We start from the raw sequence: 26,223 nt of genomic DNA on the forward strand, positions 1-26,223 counted from the left end.
AGGCACACTGTGGCAGCATCCCACATAAAATAGAGGAAGACTGGCACAGATGTGACCTCAGTGACAATCTTCCTCAGGCAAAAAAAGAAGATTGGCAACAGATGTTAGCTTAGGGCCACTCTTCCTCAGGCACAAAAAAAAAATTAACAAAATTAAAAGGCAAATGACCAACTACAAAAAACATTAACAATAAAGATGACAGGCGATTAATACTCTTTAATTATTTAGAACTCCTACCTATCAATAAAAGAACAAAAACACAACACTCTGCGAAACAAATGAACAAAGAACTTCAATAGACATTTCACAGGAGAAATATAATTATTTAAAAATTATAAATGTATTAGAATAATATATTTCCATATTAAAGAAGCAATTTTTTAATGTTACTATTTCATGCTGGTGAGCTTATGGTGAGACTGGCTCTTCCATAGTTTTCTGTTGGAAGTATAAATTGGCTGGACATCCCAGGGTCATTTGAAATTACTATCAAGAGTCCTAAATGCTCATATTCTTTAACACAGTGTCTCTCTTCTTAAGATTTCATGCTTAGATAATAATCAAATGTGCACACAAATGATTGATTTACAAGTATTGCATTGCAATGTTATCAATAACATCAAAATTTTAGGAGTATCTATGTGTCTAACAAGGAGTGGGTTAAATAAATGACAAATCTGTTGTTTTCAGTCCTGTGTAGCCATGAAAAGTCACATTTCTGAAGAGTATTTACTGGCCACAATATAAAGTTAAATGGAAAAAAGTATATGCAGCCACATAGGAAATGCTGCCGGTGTGCATATGTGGCACTGGGAAGCCTGGGCAGATGGCTTCTTTCATCCCTCACGTGTGAGGAGGTTAATAGTGGTTGTGGCTGGGTGGTGGGATAACAGGTGATTTTTATTTCCTTCAGATTTCATTCTTTTTTTTTTTGAGGAAGATTAGCCCTGAGCTAACTGCTGCCAATCCTCCTCTTTTTGCTGAGGAAGACTGGCCCTGAGCTGATATCCGTGCCCATCTTCCTCTCCTTTATATGTGGGACGCCTACCACAGCATGGCGTGCCAAGTGGTGCCGTGTCCTCACCCAGGATCCGAACCGGCAAACCTCGGGCTGCCGAAGCGGAACGTGCGCACTTAACCGCTGCACCACCAGGCCGGCCCTAAGATTTCATATTTTAATTTCGAGTACATGGAATAGTTTCACGTGGCTGCTGTAGCAAATTACTACAAACTTGGTAGCTTAAACAACAGAAATTTATTCTCTCGCGGTTCTAGAGTCCAGAAGTTTGAAATCACTTTCACTGGGCTGAAATCAAGTGTCAGCAGGGCGGTGCTCCTTCCAGAGGCTGTAGGGGAGAGGCTGTTTCTTACCTCTTCCAGCTTCTGGTGACTGTGGGCGTTCCTTGGCTTGTGGCCGCATCCCTCCCATCTCCGCCTCTGGGGTCACATTGCCTTCTCCTCTTCTGTCTGTGTCAAATGTCCCTCTGCTCCCTCGTTTAAGGAAACCTGTGACCACATTTAAGGCTCCCTGGGATCATCCAGGATAATCTCCTCATCTCAAAGCCCTTAATTTAATCACATCTGCAAAGACTCTTTTTCCAAATAAGGTAACATTTACAGGTGCCTGGGATTGGGACCTGATATCTTTGGGAGCAATTATTCAACCTACTATAGTATATTTTATTTTTGGCAGAAAAATTCATTTTAGGAAAGATTCCATTTTAGTCAGATGGATTCAGCTAAAACTGTTACACCCAAGATAGAGAAAAGTTGCTGATATGGGATTTTTAGAGAAGGCAGTTTAGAGAGGTATTAAATTTTATATTGAAATAATTTCTTTGTGTATCAGTCTCCCTCATTAAATGATAAGCTTCCTGAGGACAGGAACTGTGCTTATTTTATTCAATATCATGTTACCTTTCCCTGCTCTCCAGCTACTGGAGAATGTGTGACTGTTACCTAGTAAAGGTCTGCTGACAGGTTTGTTGACCCACCACATCATGTGAAATGTCACTTGGGGTGGATTGCTAGTGAATGGCAGCAGGCTGGCTGGGAGCTCAAGATGACGGCAAAGAGGGGCAGCGGCCGACTCTCCTGGTTTGCCAGATACTCCCTCAGTTTTAACTCCGAAAGGCCTGTGTCCTGGGAAACCCGTCAGTCTCAGGCAAACCAGAATGATTGGTGACGCTGTGAGGAGCCCAGGGTTGAAGGGAGTTGCCACAGTGATGCTGTTGTTGCCCACAATGGGGGAATGCTCCAGCGGTACTGTCCTGGACGTGTGGCCAGCATGTGGCTGCTTGGCCTTTTCAAGCAGAAAGCAAAACATGGACTCATTCACTTACTCACTTCATTCAACAAACGTCTATTGGGCACTGTGTTAGGAAAATTCAGTCTTTCCCTCCATTGTTGTCTCCTTTGTTACTCACACAGAAGACCATACTCACCACACTTCTGACACCAGATGTGGGGGGTTTTTCCCACATCAAGCAATTCTCTGCAATGACAACTGGGTGTCCTGGAATTTAACTCAATTCCGACACCCTCTACCTGGAGATAGCATCATATGGAACAGGTTAAGGGCTCAATCCCATGGGAATGCTCCCCACCCCACTTCAGAGGCTGATCGCAAGCAGTAGATGCCCAGGTTACCCACAACTTCTGTCCCAGTTGGCTACACATCAGAGGTTCCCATGACCTCCTACTCCTTTGGGTTCAATTAATTTCCTTGAGCGGCTCACAGAGCTCAGGGAAACACTTACTTAGACTTACAAGTTAACGACCACATGAAGAGATACCAGATAGCCAGAGAGGGCGAAGTCTGGGAGGGTCCTAAGCGCAGGAGCTTCGTCCCCGTGGAGTTGGAGTTTGTCACCTCCCAGTGTGGATGTGTTCATCCACCTGGAAGCTGTCTGAACCCCATCCTTTTGGGATTTCTATGGAGTCTTCATCATGTAGGCATGATCAATCATCAAATCCATTTCCAGCCCTCCTCCTTTCTCAATAGAATGGGGATGGGGCTGAAAATTCCAAGCTTCTAGTTAGGACTTCACCAGCTCTGGTGGTCTAGTGGTTAAGATTCAGTGCTGTCTCCGCCACGGCCTGGGTTTGTTTCCTGGTCAGGGGACCACACCGCCCGTCTGTCACACTGCAGCGGCTGCGAGGAGTCACGGTCGACTCCACGGCACTAACAACAATCATGACTTGGTCTTTCTGGGGACCAGCCTTCTTCCAGGAGCCCACCCTGAGTTGCTTCATTAGAACAAAGACACTTCTATGACCCAGGAAATTACAAGGATTTCGGGAGCCCTGTTGTGCCAGGAAGTGGGGGCAGAGACTAATGTCTATTTTCTCTTAGCTCAAGCACCTACTATGTAGACCTGGCAGGCACCATTTTAGGTGCTGGAGATGTGATGTGAGCAAGCCAGATAAAATCCTTGCTCTCATGAAACTTACATTTTAATGAAGGAGATAGATAATAAACAAATTTAAAGCACAGCTCTATAATGAGAACTGTTGATAAGTACCATGAAGAAAATTAATGCAGGGTACAGGGAAGAAGATGGAAACTGCTATTTTTAGTAGGATAATCAGAGGCCTCTCTCTGTGAGGTAATATGTGAACAGAGACAAGGATGAAACAAGGGAAAAAGTTGTGCAAGTATCTGGGGGAAGAGGGTGCCAAGAAGGACCAGCAGGTGCAAAGGCCCTGGTGGAGGACATGCCGAGCTTGCTTGAAGGACCATGTGGAGACCAGCGTGGTCGGTGTCGAGCAAGCAAGGAGGAAAATGATGGGAGATGGGGAATTGGCAGATGGGTCAGGTCCCACAGCCGTGCTTGATTCCGCGGGTGTGACGGAGACCAATAGGTATAAAGACTGAAAGGACACACGGTTGCCTCTGGAGGCAGAGAGTATGCCGTTGGAAGGAAGACTAACTTTCTCCTATGTATTCCTTGGAATGCTTTGCATTTTAAAAATCATGTGCAAGAATTACTTTTTAATCTAATAGCTTAACATAATAAAAATGGATTTATAATAATTTTTAAATAATTAATACAAAATAAAGGGCAAAACCTGAGTTGCCGCTGGGTGCAGTTGGAAAGGAGAGCCACGGTTGTTTGTCCACCCTGGGGACAGGGCTGCCGGGACAGCAGGACTTGAGGCGCAGAGGTGGCAGTGGTGTTTGTGCAAGAGAGAAAACGAGCAAGCAGCCCAGCAGAGGCGAGGAGAGTCTAGCCTTCACCAGTCCTCAAAGCGGGAAGCTGGGCTTATCGATACTGATCGGAAGGGAACAAAGAGTCACAGATCCATCCTGGATCTTTTATGATTTAACCGTTAGCCAGATTGGCTTGGCTAATGTTGAGTGAAATTCTCTTTCAGGCAAAAAATCGGGATGGGCAAAGTTTTAACTCCCCTCCCCCAATTGTGTAATGATGAGTTCTTCCATCCTAATGCGGGAAGGTAAAGAGAGCTAAAAATAAGTTTGCAGTGACCAGAGCCCTCCAGGAGAAAAAGGAGGATCTAGAGAGCTCCTGAATAGGATTGGGGTGCAATGGGGAGAGGCTGTGAATAATGAAATAAACACCAATCCCAAATGGGGCCTGCAGGCATCGGGAGTGAGACCTCCCTGCCTCTCAGAACAAAGATGACTAACAGCTTCAAAAATATTAGAGGAACTTTCCATGAGGGCTGTTAAATTAACCTACACCTTTATTCCCCGGACACATTTTTAGAAAGGGCTCGGGTGGGTGGGTGGGGTGTCCTGCCAAGCTTGGCAAAGATCCTCCTCGTTTTTTGCGGAGAGAGGAGAGGCCTCCCACCCCTCCGCCTTTGCAGGATAGAATGTGGGAGGGTCCACACGGCATTCGGCGGCCCCTCCTTCCCCTGGAGCTTCTTTCCCTTTGCTCCCCTGCTGGGGCTGTCTCTGCCTTGGGAGTCAGGGTCCTCTCCAAAATCTGTTTTCTAGACACAGCTCCCAGGAAGAGAGCAGACGTGTCAGGGTGCTTACTCCAGGCCCCATTCTTGTCCCCACCCCCTTTATCTCCAAAAGTGAGGATGGCAGCAGAGATCTCACTTGGGCTGACTCTATTCTCAGGCTTCAAACCCACCAGAAGACTGGGACCCTCTGAGTCCCGCCCTTCTTCCCACTTCTGCTTAGGAAACAAAATCTCAAGTTTTCCCACGTAGAGAATTTTGCTTGTCTCTAAAAACGGTTGAGTTCTGTGTGTTTTACTTCAAATAATAAAAAAGGCAAAAAAGAAAAGGAAAAAGAAAAAAACTTGGTATGATGTCCACTTAGGGAAAGAGAATAAATGTAGTCATTTAACCAATCCAGAGGGAGCGCCTGCTGGGTGCCAGGCACCGTTCCAGGCCCTGGGACTCACCCCATCCCTGCACTTACAGAGCTTACATCTAGCGAGGGAGACAGACAATAAGCTATAAACCTAATAAACAAGTACACAACCTAGTGTAAGGAATGGTGGTGAACGCTGCGGAAAAAATAGAGACAAGTGAGGGAGGTTGGGAGGTCCAGGACAGGGCGGCATCTTGGAGTTCTCCTCAAAGTTAGAACAGAACAGACACAGCACGTGTGGCCTAAAATAGGGCCTGGCACCCAGGAGGTGCCCAGTAAAGTTAACTTCCTTCCACTCAAAAAAGTACCTAAAAGTTCTCATAACTCAGAGTTGAATTTTAGCCTTTACACACGAGCAAGAAACGGCAGCTAAAGACCAAACAGAGGTGAACAATACAAGAAAACCACACCACAGCCAGGATCTCATTTTTGGTTGTATTGTAGGGGGCAGTATTTATCAAGTTAAAGAATCTATTTTCTGATTATACTTTTCATTGTATACAAATGTAAAGCACGTTTCCAGCACCTGGAGGAAAGATAAGACTGTACGTCACGTATGCCTCTGAATTCAGGAGCCTAAGGATGGCACTGAGCACAGGAACCCCTTTTAAAGTGTTTCTTGGTCTGGGTGGGATTACATGGGTATATGCATATGAAAGAACTCATGCAGCTGTAGCTTAAGATTTGTATGTTTAAATTATATCTCAGTAAAAAAGAAAGATGTAGGGGCCGGCCCCGTGGCCTAGTGGTTAAGTTCAGCGCACTCCACTTTGGCGGCCCAGGTTCATGGGTTCGGATCCCAGGTGCAGACCTACACCATTCATCAGCCATGCTATGGCAGTGACCCATATATAAAGTAGAGGAAGATTGGCACAGCTGTTAGCTCAGGGCTTATCTTCCTCAGAAAAAAAAAAAAAAGAAGAAGAAGAAAGATGTGATTACCATTGACCTTGAACTTGAGTACCACTGGCAGTTCTTGAGCACTGAGTCCCTGCACTGGGAGGGGTCCTTGAGCCTGGGCACAGGCAGGACAGATTCTCAGGACAGGGGCACAGGGGAATCTGCCCAGGGACACCCGCATTGTGCAGAAACCCCAGGCAAGCCTGTGATCACACTGCCTTTACTGATGTCCCTGTCACTCCTTGAGAGCCTTGCACTGGGTGGGGGAACAAAATACCCACACAGGAAACAACCAGAGAGCAAGTCCGGGCAAGGCCACCGGGTCTCAGGGACAAAGCTCTTATCCTGCTGAGCAGGCACGTCTTCCCTGCTTCCCGGCATCTGTGACAGGCAGCCACTGAGGAGCAAGGTCACGGCGTAGTCTCAGGCTGTGTGAGGAGTGGTTGTCTGTGCCCAAGAAGGCTGCTGGCTGAGTAAACATGGAACCACCCTGTCATCTCCATCTGTCTCCCTCTGTCTCTGTCTCTTTCTCTCTCCCCATGTGAGTCTCTGTGACTCTCTCTGCCACATAGACACACCCAAGATTCTACACCTTCTTTGCCGGATACCCAACAACCATCTGAGGATGTAGAGACCCAAGCGATCCCAAGGTCCATGTGCCCACATTGTTAGACACTTCCCGTCCTGAACCCTCAGAGATTTTAGCTGTTTTTACTAGGAAAGCATGCCTCTTGGAAGGGTGGTCTTTGCTTGGGAGGCTGGAGTACCAGGGGCCTAAGTACGCCCAGCAGACACAGGTGGGTGTCCACCCCTCAGCCACTCACTGGGCTCCTTCCTGTTCTTCTCCGCAGGAGGCGGTGTCGCATTGCCCAGAAGAAGGCCAACTGGCCCGAATCCAAAATGTTATCCAGGAGCTTCCCCCATCCCATTATAGGTAAGAATCTTCGGTAAAAGAAATCCACGGTTTTCAATGTGACGTAACACCAAAGCGGCCGGCTGGTGTCATAAAAGGGAACCAGTTCAGTGGACAGTGGCTTTCCTGGGGCAATTTGAGGTGGGTGAACAGGTCACTTTTATCAGAGTGAGTTGGTGCCTGACCAGGGACATTGGCAGGGAGAGGCAGCCCACGTCTAGGTCACTCGCAGGGCACCCCTCACAGTCCCACAGAAAGTCGTTCCTATCACACAAGCCAGCCTCACAGTGACATCCTAGGGTCTTACCCAGATTCATAGCATATCCAAATCTGTGGAGACCAAGATGGCTTTGAAACAGAGTTTGCCTGTAACTATTGAGGGACTGGCTGACTGATGTCTCTATTTGCTCATCAGTACCATACCTTCCGTCATCCCATCCTTTCATTTCATTCTCACAATGTAGCCCCTAATTTTACCACCTTTCCCAGTGTTCCCTATGCCTGCCCAATTTCGCAAGGGGCAGATGTTGATGAAGTCTAAGAGAGCACTTTTTAGCAATAATAGATGTTATTCATCCATGAAATGAGCTCCCTAACAAGTACCACGTTACCTGTAGCTGGAAGAACCATAAAGAGAGCCAGGATAAGAGCTGGTTTCAAGATCATGGAGGCCATTCTGCCCTGGGTGCATGGAGAAACAGGGAGTCACTAAGAAACCAGGCTCTGTGGCGCTGTGATTCCCGGCTTCTGTTTCTGGCTGGTGCCCAAGGGCCTCAGCTGACTTCTGACCAGACCGTCTCCCTTCCCCACCCAGGGCCAGCATGCCCAGGGCCAAGAAAATTACTTCCATCAATCTTGATATCTTCCTGATACTCCTCCAAAATTCATAAGATAGAAATATTTAGAGTCTCTTAGAGCCAAACTTAGAAATTATCTCCAGATGTCAGGCGTCACACAGGCACGGAAGTTTCTTACTTTGTCAAAAAAAAAATGAACCGTTACAGGACCTTGGAATACCTGATTCGACACCTGGCCCACATTGCCTCCTTCAGCAGCAAGACCAACATGCATGCCAGGAACCTGGCCCTGGTGTGGGCACCAAACCTTCTCAGGTAACCGCCATACCCTCACCTTCTCACCACCCAGTGGGCTCAAAGCAGGCCACTAATTGAAACAGAGTCTGGATTCTTCAAAATCGAAGCCCCTTGAAGACGAACCTGTAGCTAAGTGGTCATTTGTAGCACATATGAATTAAAGGTGATTTTAACAGGCTAAGCTCTTTGCCTGCTAACCTGGAAACTCTGGGTTCCAAAGGCATTTTCTGGCTACAACTGGGATGTGGCTGAAGTTATGGATCTGTATGTTGTAATTTCTTGAAAAGGCCTTTCTTGTCTTTGGGGTTCATTGGCTTTTGTTGGTTTTGGTGGCATCACAGCTGACTATAACCTGAATGAGCTGCTTCATATGGTTTCATAAATGGTGACCTGCCCCGTAGAACAATTGGGTGGTGGTAGAATGAGCTCCTATGAAGGAAAAAAATCATTTCCTATATATTCACTAATATAGTGTTTATAGTCTTACAATGGGTAATACCTGGTAACTGTTCTCAAGTTGTTCAGTGTGTTGGGCTTCACAGTCTTTGGAGAGTCCCTTTAGTTAGTCTGAAATAGTTAAAATATTCTACAGATTAATAAGCCGTATACCTCTAGGAGGTGGGGCTTATACAAAAGACCCACTCACTCCCCCGTACACTTCAAGTTGTAGGGCAGACTCGCTCACCGAATGTGTTTCTTCTGCAATTTAGGTCCAAAGAAATCGAAGCCACTGGTTGCAATGGAGACGCAGCCTTCCTGGCAGTCCGGGTCCAGCAGGTGGTGATTGAGTTCATATTGAATCATGTGGACCAAATCTTTAACAATGGTGCACCCAGCTCTCTGGAGAATGACGGTAACGGCTCCTCCTGGCATACACCCCACCAGCCCAGCCTTTCTCGTCTTAGTGATGGGGCGCAAGCATAAGTCAGGGTTGGCTTGGTTCTAGCTCTGAGTGTAGGCTGCGTGCGTGCGCTGGTTACTGTGTGTGTCATTGTCTAGAGATCAATGCATGTAGACATCCGTGTGTGTGCAGCAAAGGTGTGATGCGTTTACTTGTGGCTATAGTATGTTTCTGCTCACTTGCATACATGGCCTATTCCATGAATGTGGTGTGGTGAGTAATGTTTTACTGGTGAGTTCTTAAACTCTTGGAGGTGTTATCTAGAGGCACTGGCAACATTCCTCCCTTTATTAGATTTCATCTTTACTTTCAGCATGATATTTCAGAAGACCTTTGTGCCTTCATCCTCAAGTCTTAAGTGAAGGAGTTAAGGGCAGCCTGTTTGTACTCACAGGTGTATTCAGAATGCATTCTCTTCAAAAGCATTTCTTGAGTGCTTACTTTGTTCTGCCCTGCACCAGGCATGAGGAATACAAAAATGAGTGTGTGTTTGTGGGCATGTGTGTGCAGAGACTAGTTAGCGTTGAATCTCACTGTGCCATATTGGGAGAAAGATAGAGCTGTTTTAGCCTGGATGTTATGGGATGCAAAATATGGCATTTCAGTCCTGTAGCTTTTATAATGGCATAATGAACCCTAGGAGTGAATTGGTTAATGCTGCTTGAACTCATATGAGGCAAATATGTAAAAACCAGAAATCCAGTTGATTAAGAATTCTTGCCTGGTGACCACAATTTGTGTGAGTGGTTTTCCAACATTAGAGCACATCAAAACCACCTGGAGCGCTTGTCAGAACACACATTCCTGGGCCTCATCCCCAGAGTTTCTGATTCAGCAGGTCTGGAGTGCTGCTGAGAATTCGTATTTCTAACAAGTTTCTAGGTGAGGCTGCTGGTGCTGGTCAGGGTCCACACCTGGAGAACCAGTTGTGTATGAGAACCATATCTGCAAAACATTTGTGCTAGCTGATCAAAGCATTCTTTTCCAGTTCAGCTAATAATTTGGAAAAACCAAGTATAATCATCAGAGATAATTAATTGCAATTAGCATCAAATTTGATTTCTGGTATAATTGTTCCCACCCTTACCCTGTCTTCTATGTGGTTTATGACCTTTTTTTTAAAATTTTTTTATTGAGATAAAATTTATATAACATAAAATTCACCATTTGAATCATTTTAAAGGGTACTATTCAGTGGTTTTTAATATAATCACAGAATTGTGCAACCATCACCACTATCTAATTCCAGAACACTTTCATCACTCCAAAAGAAAACTCCATACTCAATAAGCAGTCATTCCACATTTTCCCCTCCCCACAGATCCTGGCAACCGCTAATCTATTGTCTATCTCTATAGGTTTGCCTTTCTGGACATTTTATATACGTGGGATCATACAATATGTGGGCTTTTGTAATTGACTGCTTTCACTTAGCATGTTTTCAAGGTTCATCGATATTGAGCATGTATCAGTACTTCATTCCTTTTTGTGACTGAATGGTATTCTATTGTATAGATAGACCACATTTTGTTTATCCATTCATCAGTTGATGGCCATTTGGTTTTTTTCTCCTTTTTGGTTATTATGAATAATGCTGCTGTGAGCATTCATGTTAAGTTTTTGTGTGAACATATGTTTTCAGTTCTCTTGGTTGTGTACCTAGGAGTGGCTGATCTTTCTTTTATCTTTATTTTAACTCTTCTACTATAGATGTATATTTTGTTCTAAGCTACATAAATGCTTTGTGAAAGTAAGTAAGAAGTAATGTGCATTCATTCATTCATCCTTTTGAGTCAGCTGATAAGTTAGTGGGGACTTATTCTATGCCAGGAACTCTTGCAGGCACTCCACACACATCATCTTATTGGCTTATCACAACCACCATGAAGAACCGGAGAACCGGAAAAGCTTAGTAACTGCCCAAAGCCACACAGCTAGTAACTGGTGGCACTGAACATTGAACTTAAAGCTTTCAGCCCATGCTCTTTCCTTAACTCCGTGCTGCCTCTGTGAGGAAAAAATAGGAAAATAGGCAGATAAGGCGTTCTGGAGAATTATTACCTTTTGGGAAATGTCCTTCTAGACAGCAAATCCCATGCATGACTGTTAGTGTTAAGGTTCTTCCTAATTCCAACCTGGGGATGCCAGTTCTCTTTATGACCATTGCCTTAATCATCTTTCGTCCTGCACATTGAAATCCGATTTACTCTTTAGCCTTTAACTCTTGATTGCCTCCAATACTTATTTTTCAGTTATTTCATTTAAAGCTTCTTGTTATGAATTCATATTGACTTTGGTAAGGTACCACACCTAATGTTTACACAAAATAGAATAAGTCAGACCCTCTGGAATTTTAGATTTGGAAATAGGGTTCTATTTCAAACTGGAAAGATTTTAGAAGTCATAGAACCCAATACATTTAACTGATAAATGAGAGCAATGAGGCCAGAGGGATTGTGATATACCCAAGACTCATGAAAACATAAATATGTATCGAGCACCCCCTGGGTGCCAGGCCCTGTTCTTGACACTGGGGCAGTGCCAGTGCACAAAACAGCAAAGACCCTGCCCTGCATAGAGCTATGCTCTGCTTGAGAAGACTGGCAATAAACAAGTGTACAAGTAAATACATTATCCCTTCAAAGAATAAATGCCCTGAAGAAAATACAGCAGGGTAACATGATGGCCAGTGACTTGGGGGTGTTATTTTGGTACAGAATGGCCATGGTCTCTGAGGATGTGATCTTTGAACTGAGACCTGAATGACAAGAGGAACCAGTCATGTGAGGATCTGGGGACAATGTTCCAAACCCAGAGAACAGGGAGTGTAAACGCTCTGAGGCAGAAAGGGCTCATAGTGTTGCAGAACGTCAGCCAGTGTGGTCTCCAAAGTGGGTGCCCCACCCTAGTGGGTGCCAAAGACCAAAATACCCAAGTATGGGTGTTGGAAGAAACTATGAGAATTTCTTTTTCATCTATTTTTATTGTATGCTTTGTAATTTCTATGATTTTGCATGTTTTCGATTACACATAATACAAGCATAGTGGTATATATGTATAATTTACAAATATATGTGTGTATATAATGAGAGTATACATTAAAAAACTTGTCCTGTATATTTTTGTAGACTACTGGGTGATTGGGTGAGAAGGAGAAGGAAAGCAGATGGAAGGTCCTGGTCGGTCATGCTGGGAGTTTGTTCTCCGTGCCATGGGAAAGCATTGGAGGATTTTGAGCAGGGAGCGCAGGATCTCAGCATTCTGGCTGCTGAAAGGCAGCAAGGCTGGAAGCAGGGAGACCAGTTAAGGAGCTATGGAAAGACCTCAAGAAATGGGGTGGGAAACCATGGCAGCCTGGACTACATGTCAGCAGTGGAAAGGGGAAAGTGGCTGGATACAGGATATATATTGGAGGGAGAATTACAAGACTGGCTTATGGGCCAGATGTTGGGGGAGGGGGTGCATCAAAGAGAGGAATGAATGAAAAATAACTACTTCAGGTTTTGGCTTAATGCAACTGGGTGATCCGTGGTGCCATTTACCAACTTGGAGAAGACGGCAGGAGGTACTAGAGGTGAGGAGCAGAAATCACAAGCTTTGTTATGAAATGTAAAGTTAGAGACGCCTATTAAACACCTAAGCAGAGACGCTGAGTAGGCCTACGGGAGCCTGGAACTCAGGGGAGAGGCGGGTGCTAACCCAAGGCCTCAGACTGTGCAGTCTGTGTTCTGCCCACTGTTCCAGTTGCTTCCAGAGTGATTTAATTTTTTAAGTAAATAATCAACAAAACCATAAATAATCTAGACTCTATGAACAAACGCTGAGAATAAATTAAATTTAAATATTTTAACTTCCTGTGGATTAAGTCGGAAAACTGGGTTAAGGTCAGAAACTGTACTGAGAAGTTTTCTGGACTGCAAATTTACTGGATGGCATCCTGCTGAAGGACGGCCACGCTGTCCTCCCTGGAAACACCCAGTGTTACCTACTGTCTCCATTTTCTACAACGCCCCTTTTTCCGTAGTTTTATTTCCCTCTGAAATAAGAGACGGGGTCACGCTCTGCAAAGAGAAATAGTGCCCTCAAGGTGCTTTTGAAAATTAGGTGAGTTCTGTACCAAAAATGACTTCTTAGTCTTAGTTGACCCCGGTTATCCTTGAGGCTTTTCACACCTTCTGAAGTTGCAGAAAACTGGCAAGGTTGCCGCAAGACTAGCTAGAGGCAAACTTAGGCCTCTTTTTTTTCACTTAGATCAGGATTTCTCGACCTGGGCACTGTTGACATTTGTGCTGGATAATTCTTGTTGTGGGGCTGTCCTGTGCTTTGTAGGATGTTATCAGCATCCTTGGCCTCTACCCATGAGGTGCCAGGAGCACTCCCACACACACTTAGGACAACTCAAACTGTTTCCACAAATTGCCAAATGTCCCTGGCTGGAGCGAGGGGGTATGAAATCACCCCAAGTTGAGAACCACTGACTCAGAGAAAAGAGATAACCCTGGACACCAGCAATCTGCCATCATCACTTCTATTTCTCAAAAAAAACCATATAAGGAAGAGGTTAGCTTGCATGCACTTGAAGATGACTGGGTAGTGAGTCAAACGCCACTTATCTTTTAGGGAATAGTATAGGCCGTAAAATGTCTTTCTGTTGCAGAGATATAAGCCCAGGTGATGGAGGGAAAGTACAGGCTCCAACCTTAAATTGCCTTGAGCCCGTGGTCCCCAGCTGCGGAGAGAGGGATAGTCTCCTGCTTTCCCCTAGCTGAGTTAGGCTCCCTCCGTGGCTGGACATTCAGTCCCACCTGGCCAAAGCACTAGGCAGTTCCCAGGGGCAAAGACCCACTGCTGCTGCTCTGGCCCACAGTGAGTGCTCAGTAAATGTTTGTCATTGAATGAATGAATGAATGAATGAATGATCCCTCTCTGAAAAGGCCAGAACTACAGATTACCTCCTGAAGCCCTTGTGTGCCTTCAGCTAGTCTAGCCAGAAGGGTTGTCATTTTCCTGTGGGCAGCCTCTGCCCTAGACCCTACCAAGCCCAAGAGAAGCCCCCTGTCAGTAGGTCAGGAATGGAGGGTCTGTGGATGGGGAATCTGGCTGGGCCCAGCACATAGGCCTCCTCCCAGGAGGTCTGTGAGCTTTTCTCTTTTTTTATAGAAAACCGGCCCATCATGAAGAGCCAGACCTTGCCAGCCCTCTCTCCGCCCATGAAGTTGGTGAGCCTGGAGGAAGCTCAGGCTCGGAGCCTGGCTACTAACCATCCCGCTCGGAAGGAAAGGAGAGAGAATAGCCTGCCTGAGATTGTCCCTCCCATGGGCACCCTCTTCCACACCGTCCTTGAGTTACCAGACAACAAGCAAGTGGCATTCTTTTGAATTCTGGGAGATGTTTGGGTGGAGGGAGACAGAGGAGGAAGGTGTGTAGTCTCAGGGCCATGATGGCAGCATGGGTTGGGGGTGTCATCTGCGCTGGGGTGTAGGGAAACATTCCAGAAGAGAAGGGAGCTGTCTCCACAACTGTCTCTCACCAGCAGCTGATGCCTTCACTCACTGCCCCAGAGTTATCAAGATCCCCGATCCCATAGAGGAGAGCCCGAGAACCATGGTGGGGGTGGAGTCATAGGGGTCAAGAGTCATGACTGAAATCCTTCACTTCTTAGTTTAGACAAAACAGGCTGGACATTTTCCAAAGGAAGTTTGGTAAAAACAAAAACTCGACCCTGTCCCCCCCATCCTCCACCTCCACGGAGCATTACAACAGCCCTATATAGAGATGAAAGGAGGACAAGTTGACAGAGAGTGCCACTCTGGACTGACAGCTGTGGGCTGCACTTGGGGACATGCATCCCTGGCTTCCATTCCCCACCTCATACCTGTCAGAGCCCTCCCTCTCCTCCAAAAGCAAGCAAAACATCATTTTCATTCATAGGAGATTTTCTTTCCTTATTCCTCCCTCTCACTTGTTCTGTGTAACCCTGGTCTCCACACACCCCTCCTCCCCCCTCCCCCTCACACCTGTGTCAAAGGAGGCAGTGACTGAAGCAGGAAACCTAAATTCTAGGCAGACAGTAGGTGGAGGAGCTGCAAGGCAATCTTTTTGCTGGAGATGGTCATCCTCACTGTTTGGTCCCGGAGAAGAGGTATGAAAACAGACACCTCAGACCTCTTGTCAGTTCGCTTCCCAGGATGGCAGGGCTGTTTCCCTTTGAGGGGGAGAAAGAGCACTGCCACATTGCACAACTGTAGGAGGCAGCTGTCACACTGCATGTTATGGGAATGGCACACCTGGAACTCACCTGGCAAGAAGCCCTCCGTTTCCTGGAGTGCAGGGATGGTGCTCTCTCAAGACTGAGCCCCACTGCTCCTCCCCCTAAACCCCTGGAGAGTTAGTCTCCCACCCACGGGTCAGGAAGAAGTGAATCTCAGAAGGACCTCTGCCTTCAACCGCACCTGGGTATGTGACCCTGTAAAATATACCCAAAGTCAAGTGCTTGATAAAACCAGGCCAAATCCAGAAAACACCACCACGCACTGCACGTCTCTCTCTGACTGATCGTAAAACACGCTGGGCTTGAGAACTGGATGTCCAAGAGAATACTGCAGAGAAAAGGTCCCTTGTGGAACCCACAAGTTGCAGGGTTTCTTCCTGGAACTTTATGAAGTCCAATAGCTGGGCCGAGCCAGAGCAGGGCAAGGCGCCTGTGGTGACCCCTGGTGGCGCCAGGCTCTCTGGACCCAGTCTAGCACTCTCCTTCCCCTGCCCCCTACTGAGGCATCAGGGAAGTGGGAGACAAAGCCGGAGACACACTCACTGCCCTCTGCATTTCTCTGCAGCGACCGCTGACCGCAGGGCAGCCTGCCACCCTCCCAGGCCAGACCCTTTTCCAAGTTGCTTTCTCATCCACCCCCTTTCCAGCCTGTGAAAGTCTTCAGCAGCCCTTTCCTCACCTGTGGATATGCCAGCAGTGTGGCCACAGTGCAGGGAGAATAACAGGACTGAGGCCTATGGTCTTGAGTGTTTACTCCCATAAAAAAGAAGTATCTTTGAAAACTCAGGACTGAGGGCTTGCCAGAATTCCTACCAGAATTCCCAGAACTGTGTGGTTGCTCATGACCTCTGAGTCCCCCACCCATCCCTGCCTCTGTTTGCCCCACCCCTGCCTCTAACAGCACGCCTTCGCCCCTTCCTCTGGGGATTGTGGTCCTTTGCTCTGGTGTGGAGACCAGGGTTACACAGAACAAGTGAGAGGGAGGAATAAGGAAAGAAAGCCTAGCTTGGTCGCCTCAGGCATCCCTAGACAGTGTGAGAGGCAGGCCCAACTTGAATATTAGAGAGGTGTTTCCTGAAATGTCAGAGCCATTCATAGCTAAGAACATGACTGGGGTAGTCCTTGTCAATTTAAATGTCCCGCTGAAGTGACTAGTTACTAAACTAACCTTTTATGGCTTGGCTCATTCAGAAGAAAGCTCTCCAGTAAATCGAAGAAGTGGAAATCAATCTTTAACCTGGGCCGTTCCGGATCCGACTCCAAGTCAAAGCTGAGTAGGAATGGGAGTGTGTTCGTGAGAGGACAGAGGCTCTCAGGTGAGACTCAGCAAGCAGTTATGTTTATGAGATGGATACTTTTTCCTAATTCTGCTTCTTAAGTCTTTCGTTTTGTCGATGAAAATAATCCATAACCAATTTGTAAATGAAAATTTGGGTGAGTTTATTCTGAGCTTAAATCTGAGGATTATAACCCAGGAGAGTCTTTCCACAAAGGAACAGAGCACTACAAAGAAGTGGGGGTATACAGGGTGGTTATATACCCTCAGAGAGTATGTTTCACATATGATTGAAATGTCCCTTTTACAATAGTCACAAGGCTGCTCTGTCAGCACAGTGACTGATGGAAACAGCAGCTAGGCCTGCTGTCTCAGTGAACCCCGCGGGGTGGCAGGTCCGTTGCCTCAAGCTGGGCAGTCACAGATGAGCGCTGCAATCTAAAGAAAGTTCCCAGCCTAAAGAAAGATGCTTAATTTTTAAGGAGATGCCAACGTTGGGAGGGGGAGGGAAGTTGCACCTTTATCTCAAAATGTCTAAGCAGATATACAATGCATGCTCAATGGCCACAGTCAGGCCCTTTTGGAAAAACAAAGTCAGGCCGAATTAGGTTTATACCAAATGGCTTCCTCATATACGCCAGTATATCCTATTGCTTGCCATTTTTATTTGTCAGTTTGATCACATCAAGCTACCTAACCCTGAAAGAGAAACTTATAAATTAACTAGGGAGTCTTTTCTTTCTTTTAGATAATTTTAGATTTGCAAAAATGGTACATGGAGAACCCATATACCCTTTACGTAATTTCCCCAAATGTTAACATATTACATAACCATAATATAAAGATCAAAGCCAGAATATTAGTATCAATATAATACTATTAAATAATTCACCATCTTCATTCATATTTGGCCAATTGTCCCACTAACGTCTTTTTTCTGGTCCAGGAACCCACATTGCATTCAGTTGTCATGCATCCTTAATCTCCTCCCGTCTAAGACAAGTCCTCAGTCTTTCTGACCTTGACACTTTGGAAGAGTACTGACCATTTACTTTGTAGACGATACCTCAGTTTGTGTTTGTCTGATGTTTTCTCATGATTAGACTGAGGTTATGAATGTTGTGTCTGTCTCAGTGTGTCCTATCAGGAGACACATGGTGTCAACATCTTATGGCTGGTGATGTCAACTTTGACCACTTGGTTAAGCTGTCTACAAGGTTTTGTCCCTGTAAAGTTACTATTTTTTCCTTTGCAATTAGTAAGTATCTTGTGGGAGATATTTTGAGACTATGCAAATATCCTGTTACTTATCATACTTTCATCCATGACCTTTAGCATCCATCAGTGGTTCTTGCCTGCAACAGTTATGATTGTGGTGTTTGCCAAATGGTCATTGTCTATTTCCATCCTTCCTTCTACATTTATTCATTGAACTCTACCGTAGGAAGCTCTGACCCCTCTCCCCCAGGGTCAGGTCATGATTCTCACACGGGGATGCTGCCCTGTGGGAATTCTATCTGAGTCGTGAATAGGAATTGATGCAGGAGGAACTCAGGGAACCACTGTACAGTGAGGAACATAACCAATCCAGCTGAATATTATGTCAGAAAGAGAAGATTCAAAAGAAATTTGCCATAATGACCTTTAGTGTTATAGATTGAAGGTATGATTTTTAAAAATGGAGGCAATAGTTGTGAAAACAAGTTGAAAAAGGTAAATGTACAAATGCAGTGAGGAAACCTTCACTGGTGGATCCTAGCTGGGGGTGGGGGGGGGGGGCAGGGGGGAAGGACCACAAAAGATAATTTGGGGGACAAATACATTGAATATTAGAATTGTAGATTTTCATCATGTGCAAGTGGTTCTTAGGAGATAGTGCTAAAGTTGAAGTATTTAAGGCGAGGTGTCAAAATATTGAAATGCACTTGCAGATGATTCACCAGAATATAGGCAAGCAGATATAGATAAAGATATATGGCAAAATATATATATTTTAATAAAATAAAAGATGTAGATAAAGATAAAATATACGGCAAAATGTCAATTTAGGTGGTAGGTTTAGAGGTCTTCAACTTTTCTGACTATTTGAAATTTTTAATAATAAAGATTTGGAGGGGGAGAGTAATGCCTTTAGGGAAAATAAGACATAAATATTTTTAAGGACATTCCTCGAACCCAGTGATAATTGTATGCCAAGGATCATAAAGTGCAGATGTTAGAAATCTTCGAGTTTCCCTATTAGAGTCATGAGTAACGAGGGTGTAGCTGTTACGATGATTCAGCTTGTAAATAATAGCAAATCCAACTCAATCAAGTCCTGGAGGAGAAAGAACGTCATTTCTGGCAGCTTGTTCCTGAGAGCAAAGATCCTTCTTTCCCAGAAGCCCTCATTCCACTCCCCCGCTGTCTCAGTTGCCTTCACTGAGTCACAAGGGTCAATCTTTATGGCTAAGGGAGTGCCCTGTGCTGATTGGCTTAGGCCTGGGTTCCTGAACCAATCACTGGCATGAGGAATGGGATTACAGCCAGACGCACTCAAGAAATGCAAGGGCTCCGTGAGAAGGAGAAAGGGAAATAGATTCTGGGTAGGCATCTGCAATATTCATTATAGGGGGAACCATGTCTTTCACAAAATGCAAAGATAGCCCAGGTGAAGAGGGGAAGTTGCCTTAGGCATGGTAGATCAGATATAAATCAGAAATTAGGATTCTCAAAGGAGCATTTCAGGGGAGGAGTACCTGGCAAGAAACTCCTGATCTAATAAGAGATTTGCTTAAGCACATCAAAGAGAGAATTTCAGTTATAGAATCAGGGATACAATGAAAGAGGTTCACCAAGTAACGAAAAATCAAAAACAATAGAACAAAACAAACAAGGAAAAAATGAAACAAATGATTTGCCTTGATCTGGACTTAGGAAGATTTCCACCCCCGTGTGCTTTTCAAAAAGAGGAAGTCCAAGGTGCCGGATCAAACGGTGGTACATTCACAGAAGGCACAGGATGTCCTGGCCAGGGCTTCTCTGCACAGCTGCACCTCAGAATCACCCACAGGGTGTGGTTCACACCCACAGCAACTTGCCTGAGGTCTGTGGTGAAGTCAGGGTGTTGGTAGCGTTTAAAAAGCTCCCAGGTGATTCTGATATGCATCCAGGATTGAAGGCCACTGGTCTGATACCTCATGAACAAACTAATCAGAGATAGATCACCAAATTAGCTGAATTTTGAGGAGATGCAAGGATGAAATTAAAGAGCCATCAGTGTCAATACAAGGGGCTCTCTGTGACCTTGACTATTGCCTGAGTGGCCACTTTTCACCAGAGGAATGTTTCTGGAACCCTAGAAACTAAAGACTTGGTGGGGAGTTGTGGGGGGGCTGCTTTATGGTCATGATCCCCCAGCGTGGTCTCTGCAAGTGGCGCATGGGCTCACTATCTGTTGAAATATGCATGTGAAAAAAGTGAATCAGTGGATTAACATATTTAAATAATTTTTTAAATCTTGATAAAAGCTCCATAATTAAGAGCATTTAAAAAATTGATTCACCATGAATAATATTGGAGATTTTTGGGGGGAGCAGGGCAGGTAAAAGGGTGTTTGTTTAATCATATTTAGGAAATGGAACAGAAATGGAAAATAAATGATAAGAAAAACTGGGATATTGACTGAAGGAAGACACATAAACTTTGGAGTCTCCCGGGCACCAGTGTACTGGAATTTGTATATCATCAAACAGGGAGAGTCCAGGGAACCCTCCAAAGTGAACTCCTTTGAGCAGGAAAATCCCAAAGCCATAGGGATAATCTAAGAGAAGGGCCTCAAGGACCCCAGGGCTGCCAGAAAACTGGTGAATGCACCTGCATGAGGCCAGGCCAAGGTTCCAGACAGAAAAATATAATCTAAGTGTAGTCATGGGCCAAGGAGCCCTGTGCACTTAGTTACTATCCAGTAAAAGGGCCAGAGAATCCTTGGGGATTGTTCCCAAAAGCCACAGCTCTGATGTGCTGCTGTGGCCACCAAGGCAACACGGAACTGCATGGTCATAAAGTGGGTCCCACATGACAGGTGAACACTGATGGCCCTGCAGACAGAACTGTTTCCCATCCTCCACGACACTCAGGGTCACCTGGTCACTGCCCCTAAAGGCTGACACACGAAAACCAGAAGAAGTCCAGAAACACAGCCCCTAGAAAATAGAGGCAAATCTCGTCTCAGAACACGTGAATGAAGGGGTGCTGGCCAGGCCGTTTTAGGACAATAAGTCAGTTTGTAAACTTGTGGACATAGCAGATCTTCAAAGGACAAGAATTCTGGCCCACTGCTGGAAGGAAGGAGGTGGAAGGCCATCTCTGCCCTTGGAGGGTTTGAGTGAAGATGGCTGTGTCCTCCCACAGCACTGTGGGCCCCAGTGGGAGAGAGGCCCTGAGCTGGGGAGGCCAAGGGGCTAATTCAGAGCCTCTCAGAAGGAGAAGACTTTGGAGCAAGAGGGAAAAAGGGGGAACTTTCAAAGAGGGGAAAACAAGTGTGAGTTAGAGCCCTATTTGGTTTAGGGCCAACTCTGAGTGTTTCTTCTAGAACCATCTCCTGGCTTCCCCTTTGTGGCTGAGCCCTGGCCTTTACTAGGTAACACTGACAACGACAGGAGAGATAGTAACTTTTTATTGAGCATTTATTCTGTTCTAGGTTAGTACAACCTAACTACTTTATGTGCATTGCACATTGAATCCTCACAACAGCTCTATCTTGCCTCATTTTACATATGAGAAAACTGAAGTTTAGAAAAGATAAGCTGCTTATCTGAAACCACACAGCCCACAGGTGGCAGAGATGGGATTCAAAGCCACGTCTGTCCGAATCCAGAGTTACCTGAAAGGCTACCGGTCCTAGGGCTCCCGCTTGGCTTCCAAACTGCCTTCTCTCCCCGCCCAGCAAGCTTGACTTGAAGGAACTACCTTCCAGCCAATTCAGCAAACTGATAAGACATGATGTTCGTGAAACTGCCTCCTCCTGTGCTTGGAATACTAAACCACATTCTTCCAAAAACCTGCTCAGGTGGCTTCCAAAGATGCATAGAGTACACCAGGCACATTGTAGGCGCACAAAAAAGCCTGGGCTACTTGGGATCTGCTCCAGCCTGAGGGTGGCGGGTGAGATCAAGTGGGGAGCAGCCAGTCCGCAGACCTAGGAGCAGATGTGCACATGGGGAGCAAGGTGTCTTCAGCTCTCCTGGGCCCTCTCACAGCTTGTACCAAATACCTGGGTGCTGACACATGTGGCTGCAGCAAGAATCCTGCTCTCCCCCTGCCAAATAGGCAGGGCTGCCTGGAGCCTCATGGGTTCCACCCCCTTGGATCAATCTTTGAATCCTTTATGTACATTAAAATTGGGTTCAGGACTCCTCATTTGCTGATAGCTATTTGGCAAAATGGTAATTTACCTTTATCTGTAAAATGTTAATAAAACTTTGATCTACAACTGCCCTGTTTTTATAAGGTCAGTCCCATTAAGAAAGTAGGAACATGTAAGAGCGGAGTAGGGGAATGTTTTCCAAAGGGGAAAATGATAAATACTTTCCGAAAGAAAGTTCTCGTGTACTTACAGGCTGAGCTATTGTTCTGACTGCTTCCTCTTCAGGTGCATTCATCAGGGTTATTTTTTCTTTTGTCTTTAGTGGAAAAGGCTACTATCCGCCCAGCTAAAAGCATGGACTCGCTGTGCTCAGTGCCTGTGGAAGGTGAGATTTTTACATTCGGACTCGGAACCGGGGTTCACAACTGGGAGCCTGGAGCTCCCACACCAGAGTGGCCTTCGTAAGCTGCCGGGCCTGCTCGTCTCCAGTCACCTCATGCCCAATCCCCCAGTCCCGACAATCCCCCAGTCCCAAATCCCTTCCTGACCCTTCCTGACCCCAAGGGGTTCACAGAGGCCTCGCATGACCCTCCTCTACTCTGCCTGCCACACAGTGAGGGCTCAGGAGGTGCCCTCTCTCTCCAGCCTTCCTCTAACTGCAGCTGGAGATGACAGACAGCATTTCACATTCAAACCTGAACCCAGGCAAAGCTCAACACCTTTTGATGAGTGAACTGGTTTTTTTTTTTTTAGGTTAGTTTTTTTTTAGTTTTTTAGTTTAAATAAATCGGAATTTTAAAAAAAAGCATCAACACCTAAAAGCCAAGGCAGAGGAGGCTTCCCCCTGGGGAATTAAGAAAAGTCAAGCTCTGGTTACTCAGAGTTTTGCTCAGAGTTTTGTGCCTAGATGCTTCTTTGTCTTGAATTTGCTTGTTTCCATAGGCATTAGCTTCATCATGCTTGCAAAGTCAGGATTTTGAGTTTGTAGATTCATTCATTCATTCATTCATTCACTCATAAACATTGATGGGCACTAGCTCCACGCCAGACACATGTGAAGGATGACATCCCTTGTTGGAGTAGATGTGCACATACAGTTGCATGTCAGGTGACACTGTCACCAAAGCGTCACCCCCCTACGTTGGTTCTTAAAGCTCCACCTGGAAGTGCTGACCTGTACCTGCCTGTCCCTCTTGCTTCTGTTTTTGTGAAGTGGCTAAAATGCACGGTGGCAAGTCAGAAGGAACAGGGCTTCCCCAGCAGCAGACTGTTCAACCTCCCCCACATTTATCCCATGACTTCCCAACCTCTTTAATAGAAGACATTTTTCTCAAACAACTTCCAAAAATTAATTCTAAACTTGTAAAATATTCAGTGAGGTCTTTTTAAGCTGACTCGATCCTTTTAGCATTTTCCCACCTTTATATTCCTCCATTTGCTTTGGTTTTGAAACCTCTCGGGGCAGTTCTTGCCCGGTTTTACGGAATTTAATATTTCAAAATCCCAGTCACCGTGTCTGTGGGCATTGGGTGGGTTAGCCCACCTTTCTGGGTCTCAGTTTCTTCACGTGTTAAAGGAGATTATTAGGCTTCCCCCACCGAGTGGTCATAAGAATTTTAAACCCAGGGCCGGCCCTGTGGCCAAGTGGTTAAGTTTGTGTGCTCCGCTGCGGCGGCCCAGGGTTTCGCTGGTTCGGATCCTGGGAGCGGACCATGGCACCGCTCATCAGGCCACGTTGAGGCAGTGTCCCACATGCCACAACTAGAAGGACCCACAACTAAAAAAATATACAACTATGTACCAGGGGGCTTTGGGGAGAAAAAGGAAAAATAAAATCTTAAAAAAAAAAATACAGAATTTAAAATCCATTGCTGCCTAAGATGTCCAGCATAGCACTTGCTGTCTAGTTGGGAATTATTTCCAGGTCCCTGGCAACTCACTTGTCATCTCCCAGCTGATTTATTTCCCATAGAGATTTTTCTTTGCTTTGCTTTCACTTCTAAGTCAGTCAGGAACTCGCTGCTCACAGCTGTGCTTTCTAACATTTAGTTAATTTGCTTTTCTAGTTTCTCATCCTCTGAAGGAGGAAGCCTGGGAAAAGGCAGAGAGGTCTCGCTGAGAAGAGCCTTCATTTCCTTGCTGGGAAATCAAACCCCTGTTTGGGTCCATCTGCCAGAGAAGACTTAAAACAATAAGTTTTAAAGTTTTAAAATAAAGCAAGATTCTGTTAATTTGCCCTTTCTTTTGTCTTCATTTTGAGCAAGCATCATTCTAGCATCTCCCACCAATCTTTTAATTTTTTCGTGATCTACATTTAATGCTCGGTGGATGGCTGCTCTGTGTGGCAATCTTAGCAGTGGCCTTTTGATGGAAACTGCTCCACCTGCAAAGTTTAAAAGGGATCCATATGACACGACGGCAGATGGTACTCTCGGGGCATCATGACAAAATTCTGTGCACATGAGAAGATGCTTCCTCTTGTCAACCACATGTTGTATACCTGTCGTTCTTAGGGTGGCTGTGCCCTTATTAGCATGCTGTGCCTTTCCAGTACTCAAGTATTGCGAGCCTGCCCTTATGGAGGGCGCTGTGCAGTCGTGTGTGTGCCCAGCCTGCTGACCATGTGTTTGCTTTTCATTAGGGAAAGAAACCAAAGGAAATTTCAATCGAACAGTCACCACCGGTGGATTTTTCATTCCAGCAGCAAAAATGCACTCAACCAGCACGGGCAGCTCCTGTGACCTCAGCAAACAGGAGGGCGAATGGGGCCAGGAGGGTATGCCGGCAGGGGCGGAGGGGGGCTTTGACGTGAGCAGTGACCGGAGCCAACTCCAGGGCGCTCAGGCCCGGCCGCCCCCTGAGCAGCTGAAGGTGTTCCGGCCCATCGAGGATCCCGAGGGCGAGCAGACGGCCCCCAAGATGCTAGGCATGTTCTACACCTCGAACGACAGCCCCAGCAAGTCCGTCTTCACCAGCAGCCTCTTCCAGATGGAGCCCTCGCCCCGGCACCAGCGCAAGGCCCTGAACATCTCCGAGCCCTTTGCCGTGTCCGTGCCTCTCCGTGTGTCAGCCGTCATCAGCACCAACAGCACCCCATGCAGGACCCCCCCCAAGGAGCTGCAGTCTCTTTCCAGCCTGGAAGAGTTTTCTTTCCAGGGGTCAGAGAGTGGAGGTTGGCCTGAAGAGGAGAAACCACCGGGAGCTGAGACTTCTACAGGTAAAGGAAGAGAGAGGGTCTGTTTCCTTTGCAAGAGATAAAAACGAGGTTTAAATGTGCTTTAACAGAGTTTGCAAGACAATGTAGTGAAGGGGTGAAGAGCGTGGGCTCTGGAGTCAGACGGCCTGGGTACAAGCCCAGGCTCAGCTGTTTTGCTGTTCAATCTTCAGCACATTAACATAACCTCTCTGTGCCTCAGCTTCTTGATCTGAGAAATGGGAACAGTGTTGCTAACCGTACCTTCTTTATGAGTTTGTCATGAGTATTAAATTAGTTAATACTAATACTAATATAAAGCTCTTAGAACATTGTCTAATACATAGTAAGTACTCAAAGAATGTTACCTTACGATTATTATTATTTTATTCACTCACGCAATGAGAAGGCAGGAGGGAAAGCTCACAGAGCGGAATGCAGAGCTGGAACTGGGTGTTCAACTTTTCCAGATTCAATCTCTTTCCACACATCCAACCCACATTTCTACATCATATCTGCAGAGAACATGGCTGGCAACCCGAGCAATGAGAAAGAGCATCTTTCTCCCAATGTCCTTCTATCAAACACAGGGAAGATTCTGATTGGGCCTGCTCGGGTCACATGCCTAGTCTTGGACCAATCACTGTTGCGGGGCTAATAGAGTTGGTTCTAGGACCGGCCAAGCTTGAGTCCCTGGGCCATCTTTGGAGCCGGGAGAGGTTCTGTGATCAATAGCCAAACATGAGCCACATAAAACGGAGGTAGTGAGAACCTCAAGGCAAGGATGACTGAGAGACAAATTGACAAATGCTCATTGTGATTTAAGAATATTTCTATTTCAGTTAATATTAGCTAACTTTTTTGGAGCACCTCTTCTGGTGTCAGGCACTGTCCTGAGTGGTGAGCCTGTGTTATCTCATTTCTCCTCACAGCCACCTCAGGAGGTGGAGGTAGTTACTCTCATCCCCATTTGCTTAG

At 45.9% G+C, this 26,223-nt stretch overlaps 1 protein-coding gene across 1 annotated transcript in view; it reads left to right on the forward strand.

Annotated features, from left to right (window-relative positions):
- Positions 1 to 26,223, forward strand: part of ARHGAP31 (Rho GTPase activating protein 31) — a 106,594-nt gene that overhangs the window by 68,008 nt on the left and 12,363 nt on the right. Inside the window, exons 4-10 of the mRNA XM_014829041.3 lie at positions 7,102 to 7,184; positions 8,168 to 8,275; positions 8,968 to 9,110; positions 14,319 to 14,517; positions 16,621 to 16,745; positions 22,375 to 22,437; positions 24,694 to 25,269. Of these exons, the coding sequence (XP_014684527.2) occupies positions 7,102 to 7,184; positions 8,168 to 8,275; positions 8,968 to 9,110; positions 14,319 to 14,517; positions 16,621 to 16,745; positions 22,375 to 22,437; positions 24,694 to 25,269 (1,297 nt within the window). The remainder of the gene's footprint in view (positions 1 to 7,101; positions 7,185 to 8,167; positions 8,276 to 8,967; positions 9,111 to 14,318; positions 14,518 to 16,620; positions 16,746 to 22,374; positions 22,438 to 24,693; positions 25,270 to 26,223) is intronic.

The sequence above is a fragment of the Equus asinus genome, chromosome 5, assembly GCF_041296235.1.
Source record: "Equus asinus isolate D_3611 breed Donkey chromosome 5, EquAss-T2T_v2, whole genome shotgun sequence".
Taxonomy (NCBI): domain Eukaryota; kingdom Metazoa; phylum Chordata; class Mammalia; order Perissodactyla; family Equidae; genus Equus; species Equus asinus.